Below are 12,902 nucleotides of genomic sequence, written 5' to 3' on the forward strand. Positions count from 1 at the left end.
CCTTTTCTTTCAAGTGAACCAAAACACTCATTTTTATGCTTTTAATTAAGTAATTTTGTATTTTTTTATGCTTTTTACAATCCATCTGAAAAGTCAAATACAACAACCCTCTCAACATAACTGAAGGTGTAACCAATACAATGGCTCTCCGTGAAAGCCGTTTGAAATATCAACAAGAAATGTGTGCGCTAAAAGCAAGGATTATTTTCACTTGAAAGCTTAAAAGGACTTCATGAGACACTCCCAGTGGTAATAAGGGATTCCAGATTGTCTTTTCCAAGACTCTGTAAAGACACCTGTAATGGACTTGGTGCTAATGCAAAACCAAGTCAGAAAGTTGGTATCCATGGCCGATCACCTGGGATAAAGTAAACAGCGCCATATCTAACATAAACATAAACAGAATGGTTACAAGCAGCTTTCCAAGTGCCACCGTGTCAGACATCACAAAGCAGCTACCTGAGGTCTTGGCAAAACATCAAGGAATCAAACAGCTGATTGTGCATGTGGATGCCGTGGACGTCAGAAACCAAAAGTCTGAAATCCTGAGGAAAGACTTTAATAAACTTTGAGAGTGTTGATAAAGTGGAAATATCTATATTTATCACTGGACCTCTTCCAAGCATTGACAGAAGGATATACAAATTCAGCAGGCTGCTTCAGCTAGATACATGGCTGTCCAAAGTCTGTGAGTCCAGAGAACTCCATTTCATTGACAATTTAAATCTCTTCTGGTCAAAGAGAGGATCTGTTTCAGAGGAAAGACTTTGAACCTGAACAGAGGTGGAATGAGACGACCGACGGATAACCTCCTCCATTAGGCATCGGAATAGGCCTGGACCGGATCATGTGCTGCCACAGAGAAGAGAGAAAGGGAGCGGAAGAAGAACTCCTCCTCTGCTACCACCTTGGAACTCAGCAAAGGACTCAGCCACAGCAAACACAACAGCATCTCCTGTATCTCGAATACAGGATTCTGATGCAGTAAACTCATCACCACCATAATTACGGCCCGCACCAAAACCATGGATCCCACCTGCTGCATATACACCCTCCAGAGATGCTTCACTATCTTTCTCCTCTCCACCGTCACCCATGAGACTTCCTGACCATCTTGAGGGCTTGGTGAAATCAGGGATTAAAATGATTCCCCTTACTCCGGACATGGCACGATCAAGGAGTCCTTCATCAAAAAAATATCGCGCCCCTCTTCCTCCTTAGCCTATTCGACTAACCAAAGATGCCCCAACCTGGCCCTGCCAGCGGTGCCCGTAGCTGTTATTCCCCCAACAGCATCAAAGCTGTTGACTAGGATGCAAAACGTCTCTGATAAACATCACAACAACCAGAGACCCAATAAGAAAGGGCTCTCTTCTAAAACAATAACTATCAAAGCACATTGATTAGTTAAAGGACAGTTAGATTATCTGATCAGAGAAATGTAATCCACATTCCTTTGAAGAATACAATGTCCAGGGTAACTCTAGCTAATCTCAAACATTCAGTGCACAATGTCCGATCTTTAAGTAATAAATAATTTTGAAGTAATAATTATATTTCCTCTTACAATCCCGATTTTATGTTTTTAACTGAGACATGGCTCCACATAAACACAGCAAATGAAGTTCTGATTGAAACTAGCCCACCTCACTTTAACTATTTGTTTGAGACACAACAAAACCAGAGGGGTATTTGTGCCACATTCAGGCAAAATATCAGCACACACAAATTGTCAGTTTTGTTTTTGATCATTTGAGTATGTCCATCCATCCATCCATCTTCTTCCGCTTATCCGAGGTCGGGTCGCGGGGGAAGCAGCCTAAGCAGGGAAGCCCAGACTTCCCTCTCCCCAGCCACTTCGTCCAGCTCTTCCTGTGGGACCCCGAGGCGTTCCCAGGCCAGCCGGGAGACATAGTCTTCCCAACGTGTCCTGGGTCTTCCCCGCGGCCTCCTACCGGTCGGACGTGCCCTAAACACCTCTCTAGGGAGGCGTTCGGGTGGCATCCTGACCAGATGCCCGAACCACCTCATCTGGCTCCTCTCGATGTGGAGGAGCAGCGGCTTTACTTTGAGCTCCCCCCGGATGACAGAGCTTCTCACCCTATCTCTAAGGGAGAGCCCCGCCACCCGGCGGAGGAAACTCATTTCGGCCGCTTGTACCCGTGATCTTGTCCTTTCGGTCATAACCCAAAGCTCATGACCATAGGTGAGGATGGGAACGTAGATCGACCGGTAAATTGAGAGCTTTGCCTTCCGTCTCAGCTCCTTCTTCACCACAACGGATCGATACAGCGTCCGCATTACTGAAGACGCCGCACCGATCCGCCTGTCGATCTCACGATCCACTCTTCCCTCACTCGTGAACAAGACTCCGAGGTACTTGAACTCCTCCACTTGGGGCAAGATCTCCTCCCCAACCCGGAGATGGCACTCCACCCTTTTCCGGGCGAGAACCATGGACTCGGACTTGGAGGTGCTGATTCTCATCCCAGTCGCTTCACACTCGGCTGCGAACCGATCCAGTGAGAGCTGAAGATCCTGGCCAGATGAAGCCATCAGGACCACATCATCTGCAAAAAGCAGAGCCCTAATCCTGCAGCCACCAAACCAGATCCCCTCAACGCCTTGACTGCGCCTAGAAATTCTGTCCATAAAAGTTATGAACAGAATCGGTGACAAAGGGCAGCCTTGGCGGAGTCCAACCCTCACTGGAAACGTGTCCGACTTACTGCCGGCAATGCGGACCAAGCTCTGGCACTGAGCATACAGGGAGCGGACTGCCACAATCAGACAGTCCGATTACCCCATACTCTCTGAGCACTCCCCACAGGACTTCCCGAGGGACACGGTCGAATGCCTTCTCCAAGTCCACAAAACACATGTAGACTGGTTGGGCAAACTCCCATGCACCCTCAAGGACCCTGCCGAGAGTATAGAGCTGGTCCACAGTTCCACGACCAGGACGAAAACCACATTGTTCCTCCTGAATCTGAGGTTCAACTATCCGGCGTAGCCTCCTCTCCAGTACACCTGAATAGACCTTACCGGGAAGGCTGAGGAGTGTGATCCCACGATAGTTAGAGCACACCCTCCGGTTCCCCTTCTTAAAGAGAGGAACCACCACCCCGGTCTGCCAATCCAGAGGTACCGCCCCCGATGTCCACGCGATGCTGCAGAGTCTTGTCAACCAAGACATCCCCACAGCATCCAGAGCCTTAAGGAACTCCGGGCGGATCTCATCTACCCCTGGGGCCTTGCCACCGAGGAGCTTTTTAACTACCTCAGCAACCTCAGCCCCAGAAATAGGAGAGCCCACCACAGACTCCCCAGGCACTGCTTCCTCATAGGAAGACGTGTTGGTGGGATTGAGGAGGTCTTCGAAGTATTCCCTCCACCGATCCACAACATCCGCAGTCGAGGTCAGCAGAACACCATCCTCGCCATACACGGTGTTGATAGTGCACTGCTTTCCCCTCCTGAGGCGGCGGATGGTGGTCCAGAATTGCTTCGAAGCCGTCCGGAAGTCGTTTTCCATGGCTTCCCCGAACTCCTCCCATGTCATTTGAGTATGTGTCATTCAAAATTGAGATGAAACAACCATCCATATATATAACTATCTAAAAACCACCATAGAATTCAAATTCATTTATTGATGGTGTTATGGAATTACTTTCAGTTGTGTACACAGACTTTGACTGTTTAATCATCACAAGGGACATAAATGCGCATGTAGATGTAGCCAATGACAGGCATGCTAAAGAACTTAGTGCTGTCCTTAAAATTTTTGGTCTAACTCACCATGTAAACAAGCCCACCCACAGCAGAGGCCACACTGTTGATTATCGATGCTGCTTTATCAGATCATTTCTGTGTTTTCTTCGACCTGTCTGTCATTACAGTTAAAACAATTTCAAATGTGGACTCGTCAGACCACAGAACCCTTTTTCCACTTTGCATCAGTCCATCCAAGATGAGTGTTGTTGATGGCTTTCGCTTTGCACAGTAGAGTTTTAACTTGCACTTACAGATGTAGCGACCAACTACAGTTACTGACAATGGTTTTCTGAAGTGTTCCTGAGCCCATGTGGTGATATCCTTTACACACTGATGTCACTTTTTGATGCAGTACCGCTTGAGTGATCGAAGGTCACGGGCATTCAATGTTGGTTTTCGGCCTTGTCGCTTACGTGCAGTGATTTATCCAGATTCCCTGAACCTTTTGATGTTATTACGGCCCGTAGATTGCAATAGCTCATTGAGAAATGCTGTCCTTAAAATGTTCGACAATTTGCTCACACATTTGTTCACAAAGTGGTGACCCTCGCCCCATCCTTGTTTGTGAATGACTGAGCATTTCATGGAAGCTGCTTTTATAAGTTATCATGGCACCCACCTGTTCCCAATTAGTCTGTTCACCTGTGGGTTGTTCCAAATAAGTGTTTGATGAGCATTCCTCAACTTTCTCAGTCTTTTTTGCCACTTGTGCCAGCTTTTTTGAAACATGTTGAAGGCATCAAATTCCAAATAAGCTAATATTTGAAAAAAATAACAACGTTTACCAGTTCGAACGTTAAGTCTTTGCAGTGTATTCTATTGAATATAGGTTGAAAAGGATTTGCAAGGTCCTGAGTAGTCCTGAGTTCAATCCCGGGCTTGGGATCTTTCTGTGTGGAGTTTGCATGTTCTCCCAGGTACTGCGTGGGTTCCCTCCGGGTACTCCAGCTTCCTCCCACCTCCAAAGACATGCACCTGGGGATAGGTTGATTAGCAACACTAAATTGGCCCTAGTGTGTGAATGTGAGTGTGAATGTTGTCTGTCTATCTGTGTTGGCCCTGCAATTAGGTGGCGACTTGTCCAGGGTGTACCCCGCCTTCCGCCCGAATGCAGCTGAGATAGGCTCCAGCACCCCCCGCGACCCCAAAAGGGACAAGCGGTAGAAAATGGATGGATGGATGTATTCAGTTTGTATTTACGATTTACACGACGTGCCAACTTCACTGGTTTTGGGTTTTGTACATCTGACATGTTAGATAGAGCCATATAAACCATCTCAAGCTCTGAGAACTTCACAGAGTGGTCTCCTGCTGGTGCCTAGAGTCAGGACCAAACATGGTGAAATGTAGTTTGTTTTATGCTTCTAAAATCTGGAATGTCTTCCTTAAGATGTGAGACGGGCCTCAAGGTTGGCAATGTTCAAATCCAGGCTGAACACACTGACTTAATTGTGCATATTTCAACTGAAAGTATTGTATCCACACTCTTTGATTGATTGTAAATTTAATAAATAATAGATTAATAAATAATTAATTAGTTAATACATTCAGATTGTTTTTATGATTGTATTTTCTGCCTATTTTTGCCTTTTAATTTTCTGTATAGCACTTTGAATTTTCTTGTGTACGAATTATGCTCTATAAATGAACTTGCCTTGCCTTATTTAACGCCAAAATTATTATTTGATTGCAATAAGAAACATGTTTCATGTATCATAAGATTTGTTAAAATGAAGCCAATAATGATTTTTTTGTGGTCCCCTTTATTAGTATTGAAATACATTTTGGTACTGGTAGCAAAAATATTGGTCTTTGGACAACCAAAGATACAAATTCAGTTGTATTTTCGACAGTATGCTTTGAACTCCTCCACTTAAACTTATGTTTAAGTGGAGGAGTTCAAGTACCTCGGAGTCTTGTTCACGAGTGAGGGAAGAGTGGATCGTGAGATCGACAGGCGCATCGGTGCGGCATCTTCAGTAATGCGGACGCTGTATCGATCCGTTGTGGTGAAGAAGGAGCTGAGACGGAAGGCAAAGCTCTCAATTTACCGGTCGATCTACGTTCCCATCTTCACCTATGGTCATGAGCTTTGGGTTATGACCGAAAGGACAAGATCACGGGTACAAGCGGCCGAAATGAGTTTCCTCCGCCGGGTGGCAGGGCTCTCCCTTAGAGATAGGGTGAGAAGCTCTGTCATCCGGGGGGAGCTCAAAGTAAAGCCGCTGCTCCTCCACATCGAGAGGAGCCAGATGAGGTGGTTCGGGCATCTGGTCAGGATGCCACCCACTCGCCTCCCTCGGGAGGTGTTTAGGGCACGTCCGACCGGTAGGAGGCCACGGGGAAGACCCAGGACACGTTGGGAAGACTATGTCTCCCGGCTGGCCTGGGAACGCCTCGGGATCCCCCGGGAGGAGCTGGACGAAGTGGCTGGGGAGAGGGAAGTCTGGGCTTCCCTGCTTAGGCTGCTGCCCCCGCGACCTGACCTAGGATAAGCGGAAGAAGATGGATGGATGGATGGATGCTTTGGCAACAGAAAAAAAAAAAGTTTTACCCAAATTTGACCTACAGTATTTATTTTCTGTGCTTGCAGGCAGCAGAGAGAAGACGAAACCGACTACAACCTCTACTACTTCTCCGATTTCGAGCGACACAACGCTGAAATCGCAGCCTTTCACTTGGACAGGTACAAAGGACAAATGAAAATGAATGAAAAGGTCAAAATGCACAGTGGCGTGTTAACATGTAACAATGCCTACACTGTCATTTCATCACAAATCCCCTAATCTTTTCTGTCACTTCATCTCGTCTATTCTCTGCAGGATTTTGGGTTACAGGAGAGTCCCTCCTGCCGTCGGGAGGCAAGTGGATGTGGTCAAAGAGATCAAAAACATCACCACTGATCTCAAGCTGGCCAGGACGTTCTTTAACTCTCCCGGTATTTTTTGCTTTCAACACCACATAGAGCAATGTTAATATGGCAATACAGACTACAATATTTGGGAACTGTGCCAGACAACTTTATATACAACGCTTGTGGTCAGGTCTGTCGAAGTGACAAAATACTTGTTCGTGGCACACAACTACAGGGAACAGAACAGGTTGACATATACAGTCGTGGTCAAAAGTGGTAATAATATGTCATGGCTGTCTTGAGTTTCCAATTATTTCTACAACTCTTATTTTTTTGGGATAGAGTGATTGGAGCACATACTTGTCACAAAAAACATTCATAAGGTTTGGTTCTTTTATGAATTTATTATGGGTCTACTGAAAATGTGACCAAATCTGCGGGGTCAAAAGTATACATAAAGCAATGTTAATATTTGGTTACATGTCCCTTGGCAAGTTTCACTGCAATAAGGCGCTTTTGGTAGCCATCCACAAGCTTCTGGTTGAATTGTTGACCACTCCTCTTGACAAAATTGGTGCAGTTCAGCTAAACTTGTTGGTTTTCTGACATGGGCTTGTTTCTTCAGCATTGTCCACACGTTTAAGTCAGGACTTTGGGAAGGCCATTCTAAAACCTTCATTCTAGCTGGATTTAGCCATTCCTTTACCACTTTTGACGTGTGTTTGGGGTCATTGTCCTGTTGGAACACACAACTGCGCCCAAGACCCAACCTCCAGGCTAATGATTTTAGGTTGTCCTGAAGAATTTGGAGGTAATCCTCCTTTTTTATTGTCCCATTTACTCTCTGTAAAGCACCAGTTCCATTGGCAGCAAAACAGGCCCAGAGCATAATACTACCACCATCATGCTTGGCGGTAGGTATGGTGTTCCTGGGATTAAAGGCCTCACCTTCTCTACGTTAATACGCTTTCTAATTGGGGCTATTGAAAAATACTTTTCAGGGCAATGAGCTGACAAGAAAACAACATTCTACCGAAAATGTGACGGCAGTTATTTAAAATAACAAAATCCAGGCAAGCTAATGCTGTAAATTCCTTATGTGTTGTGTGCAGGGAGAAGTTTGTTGTTTTGTAATTTTAAATTGAAAGTTTAAAGGAACTACTCAGAGCAGGGCTATTCAACTGGTAGCCTGGGGGCCAATTCCAGCCTAGGAATGACACCACACTGGCCACTGAATTCAGTTGAAAATTTCGAGACAAGCATTTTTGCAGCAAATTCCTTAAAACACTAGAGTACTCTCTTTGTGTAGTGGACCTTGGACCACTGTAAACACATTGGAATATCCTTGTGTCGACATTTAACCTTGCTAGCAAACATAGAACACTGAGGTCCAAACTTGTTATTTACATAACTGAAGCATTCCTCGAGGCGTCCCTTTGAGTCCTCTCCTTTTTGGCTGGTACAAATGTTTTTTTTCCCGTAATGTGATTAATGTAACTAAGGTGTTGTTGTAGCTTATTTACTTAAGTTGGAAAACTTATTTAGTAAAAAAGTAGTATAGGTTACATTTTAGGCTATTCAACTGTTGGCCTGCGAGTTCAATGAAAAAAAACTGCAGCAGATACTTAAAAACACAAAGTGCTGTCATAGAGATGGTTCTTTAACTAGCTTTTTTGCAGAAGGTCCTTAAAAACAGCAGAGTGTTCCTGTAATTCTGACAAAATTAACAGACCAAAATCAAATGTCCAATATAGAAGACAGTGGTTCTTCGCAATACACAAAATAAGAATAATGAAGGGAGAATTCTGGCCAGCGGTCCTTAGCTTTCTATAAAATATGCCCCCAAAACAATTTATTTTAATATTCCTGATCTAATCTAGAGCTTTCCACAATGGCATTAAAGATGTTTGTATTGATCTTGAGGTGACTTGGATACAGTGGTACCTTAGTTTTCAAAAAAACGTTTTGCCAAATTTTGCCTTGGTTTTCATACGGCCAAGGATTGCAATTAGCAAACTAGTTTCCTGCATATTATTTTGTGGAATCAAACGCCCAAACACATATTTCCACCCTTTGTGGAGCCAATCTGTGGCTGATTTTTGAAATAAACCACCACCAAAGAAAGTTGCAATGCCAGCACACTGTGATAAAGAAGGTGTGAAACACTATCAAATCTTCACCAACAACAGTTTATAGTGAAGGTAAAATTATGTTTATTTATCCATTGCTAGGGGCAGCTCGGTGGCAGAGGGGTTAGTGCATCTGCCTCACAATACGAAGGTCCTGAGTAGTCTTGGGTTCAATCCCGGGCTTGGGATCTTTCTGTGTGGAGTTTGCATGTTCTCCCCGTGACTGCGTGGGTTTGTACTCCGGCTTCCTCCACCTTCCAAAGACATGCACCTGGGGATAAGTTCATTGGCAACACTAAATTGGCCATAGTGTGTGGATGTGAGTGTGAATGTTGTGTGTCTATCTGTGTTGGCCCTGCGATGAGGTGGCGACTTGTCCAGGGTGTACACCGCCTTCCGCCCGATTGTAGCTGAGATAGGCTCCAGCGCCCCCCGCAACCCCAAAGGGAATAAGCGGTAGAAAATGGATGGATGGATATCCATTGCTATATATTTTACATTGTTTTCCGCATCCATCCATCCATTTTCTACCACTTGTACCTTACAGCAGTGGTCCCCAACCACCGGGCCACGGCCCGGTACCGGTCCATGGACCGATTGGTACCGGGCCGCACAAGAAATAAAAAAAATAAAGAAATACATTTAAATGTTTTATTAAATCACCATAAAAAACATACATTATATATCAATATAGATCAATACAGTCTGCAGGGATACAGTCCGTAAGCACACATGATTGTATTTCTTTATGAAAAACAAAAAAACAAAACAAAAACAAAAAAACACCCCCCCCCCCCCCCCCCCCCCCCCCCGGTCCGTGGGACAAATTTTCAAGCGTTGACCGGTCCGCAGCTACAAAAAGGTTGGGGACCACTGCCTTACAGGGTCGCGGGGGGTGCTGGAGCCTATCTCAGCTGCATTCGGGCATAAGGCGGGGTACACCCAGGACAAGTCTCCACCTCATCACAGGGCCAACACAGATAGACAGACAACATTCACACTCACATTCACACAATAGGGTCAATTTAGTGTTGCCAATCAACCTATACCCAGGTGCATGTCTTTGGAGGTGGGAGGAAGCCGGCGTACCCCACGCAGTCACGGGTAGAACATGCAAACTCCACACAGAAAGATCCCGCGCCCTGATTAATTAATAATACCTATTTAGGTTAGAATTACATCATTTTTTTTAGGAGAAAAGTTGCCCAGATTCGGTCTTCGTTGGACGTACTGCAACGGATAACTAATATAAACCGATGTGCCACTATAGATACTTTTTTAATACCAAGGTAAATCCTCAACCAATTACCAATATTTTTGGCTCTGACTACCACAAATAAAGACTCCTCAGTGGTTTGACAGAAAAACTAGAAACATGGTGTTGTGGACTACTGATGGAGTTTGTTATTTGCATGTTCACTCAGCACTTTATTTCTCCTCTGTGTGCTCTTGCGGCTCCCCCTAGTGGGAAACGTGTGCTTCTACGGCCGGTGCTCTTACTACTGTTCAACAGAGCATGCTATCTGTGGCCGGCCCAGGAACCTGGAGGCCTCCTTGGCCCTTATGCTGCCCGACCTCTCCCTGGCAACCCGGAGGAGCTGGAGGTCCCCCTGGAGACGCTCCTACAGCCGCAGTAAACTAGCAAAGTGAGTGGCTGCATTGTTGTACCGTAGCACGACAAAAAGGCGTGTGCTTTGTGTGACAAACAATGTACTTTTTAAGATGGGAGACAGAACCGGACTACTGCTCCACCATCAAAAAGACAGGTCCATACGACAAAGGTACCAGACTGGTGGATTTTATGGACCTGGTCATACTGGACTTCCTGATGAGTAAGTTCATATTTTGATAATACAAACTGAGTCAAAGAAGGAGGGTCACAGTATTTTGTGACAGTGTTTTTCAACCTTTTTTGAGCCAAGGCGCATATTTTTCATTGAAAAAATCCGGAGGCACACCACCAGCAGAAATCATTAAGAAATGAAACTCAGTAGACAATAAAAAGTCGTTGTCGTAATTGTTGGCTATGAATTTTATCCATAACCAACTATGCATCACTATAGCTATTGTCTCAAAGTAGGTGTACTGTCACATCATGCCGTGACTTATTTTGACTTTTTTGGTTGTGCTCCCGTGCGTAGTGTTTTAGTTCTTGTCTTGCGCTCCTATTTTGGTGGATTTTCCTGTTTTTTGGTATTTTCCTGTTGCAGTTTCATGTCTTCCTTTGAGCGCCATTCCCCGCACCTGCTTTGTTTTAGCAATCAAGAATATTTAAGTTGTTGCTATCTTTTTTTGTGTGGACATTGTTCATTGTGATGTCATTGTGGACGCCGTCTGCTCCACATGCTGTAAGTCTTTGCTGTCGTCCAGCATTCTGTTTTTGTTTACTTTGTCGCCAGTTCAGTTTTTGTTTCGTTCTACATAGCCATCCCTAAGCTTTAATGCCTTTTCTTAGGGGCACTCACCTTTTGTTTATTTTTGGTTTGAGCATTAGATACCTTTTTACCTGCACGCCGCCTCCCACTGTCGTCTGCACATGTGATCACGACAAACCATCCCGACATCTACAAAGCAATTAGCTACCAGCTTCCACCTACTGATATTGAGGAGAATAACATGGTTACTCTGCCGAGCTCTAGACAGCACCGACACTCAACAACGGCACATTATTTGCGGATTATAATTACTGCTTTGCAAAAAATATTTTTAAACCAAATAGGTGAAACTATATAATCTCCCACGGCACACCAGACTGTATCTCACGGCGCTAGTGTGCGCCGAGGCACACTGGTTGAAAAACACTGCTTTATGACACCAGAGAACACTTTCAAGCCTTTCATCCCAAAACGGTCAAATAAATGTGTGATTAAAAAACTTCAAACATTTTTATCTATACTAATATATTTTGTGTTCATGCCCTTTTTTTTGGCAAAATAACCCCTAATTTCTTTTCAGGAGCAAAGACACAAAATAGGGGTATTTTTGATGACCGTTTGGCCAAAAATACAGTGCCTCAGGTTAAATGTTCAGTTATGGGTGTCAGTGAGGGTAAAAACAAAGTGTAAGCATAACTGTAAAAACTTTGCAAGAAAGGGGATCATGAAATTTAAAAAGAAAAAGAAATAAATAAAACTACGGCTGTTAAATGATTACTATTTAAAATCAGATTATTCCCATTTTGGAATTTGGGGAATGATACTTCACAGGTGGTTAGTACTCGCGTGCGTAATTTAAAAAATGCTTTAGAAAATACCTCAATATTTGTACCCAAATGAAATTGTATTGTCAGAATGTCATCCAGGAACATTTTTAAACATTTGACCTTAATGCATGTCATTTATTTGCACAAAATTTGGTAACAGTTTTATGTAAAGTTCTGTCAGGCGGTATTTTGGAGTGGGTCTCCTTACTCATTTCTATACTATTCTACGGCACACCGCGGCACAGTGGTTGAAAAACACTGGTTTAGAGAGCAATCAATTGGTGTTCAAAGGTTAAATAAGTCTCTTTATACCTAAACCCTCTTGGTAGAACAACTAAACTCTCAGGCTTTCATCTGTTAGTGTTGAGCAGGGATCTGGAACCTTTTTGGCTGAGAGAGCCATAAAAGCCAAATATTTAAAAAAATGTATTTCCGTGAGAGCCATGTAATATTTTATAACACTGAATACAACGAAATGCGTGCATTTTTAAGTAAGACCAACATTTTAGAGTATAATAAGTCTCTCATTCTTTTTAATTACATTGTTATGCTGAAGCTAACCAATAATAAATAAAATACTTCTTACCATTAATGCGACTTCTTGAACAGGTGCGGTAGAAAACGGATGGATGGATTGAAATGCATGAGAATGTTTTATATTTTGAACGTTATTTTTAACACTGTGATTACCAGCGTATTTATTCATTACTTATCGTGTTAAGCAATGTCAGCTAAGATTTATCTGAGAGCCAGATGCAGTCATCAAAAGAGCCACATCTGGCTAGAGAGCCATAGGTTCCCTACCTCTGTGGTGTAGAATATTGGGATTTATGAGAAACCCCAGTAAATGCCCAGTGGTATACATTGTGGTCGTCTACAGCCAAGCCATGCTGAGGCCTTCTATTGGGAACATGCTTGATTTTGAAACTGGCCTTTAACATAT

General features: G+C 43.9%; 1 protein-coding gene and 1 long non-coding RNA gene across 2 annotated transcripts in view; one reads left to right on the forward strand and one right to left on the reverse strand.

The window, feature by feature from the left end:
- Positions 1-12,135, forward strand: part of LOC133622128 (extracellular serine/threonine protein kinase FAM20C-like) — a 30,056-nt gene extending 17,921 nt beyond the window's left edge. The window contains exons 5-8 of the mRNA XM_061984676.2: positions 6,368-6,460; positions 6,597-6,712; positions 10,223-10,403; positions 10,480-12,135. Of these exons, the coding sequence (XP_061840660.2) occupies positions 6,368-6,460; positions 6,597-6,712; positions 10,223-10,403; positions 10,480-10,606 (517 nt within the window). The 3' untranslated portion in view covers positions 10,607-12,135. The remainder of the gene's footprint in view (positions 1-6,367; positions 6,461-6,596; positions 6,713-10,222; positions 10,404-10,479) is intronic.
- Positions 1-12,902, reverse strand: part of LOC140679816 (uncharacterized) — a 73,954-nt gene that overhangs the window by 60,735 nt on the left and 317 nt on the right. The gene's annotated exons all lie outside the window — the stretch shown is intronic.

The sequence above is a fragment of the Nerophis lumbriciformis genome, linkage group LG25 (assembly GCF_033978685.3).
Source record: "Nerophis lumbriciformis linkage group LG25, RoL_Nlum_v2.1, whole genome shotgun sequence".
Classification (NCBI taxonomy): domain Eukaryota; kingdom Metazoa; phylum Chordata; class Actinopteri; order Syngnathiformes; family Syngnathidae; genus Nerophis; species Nerophis lumbriciformis.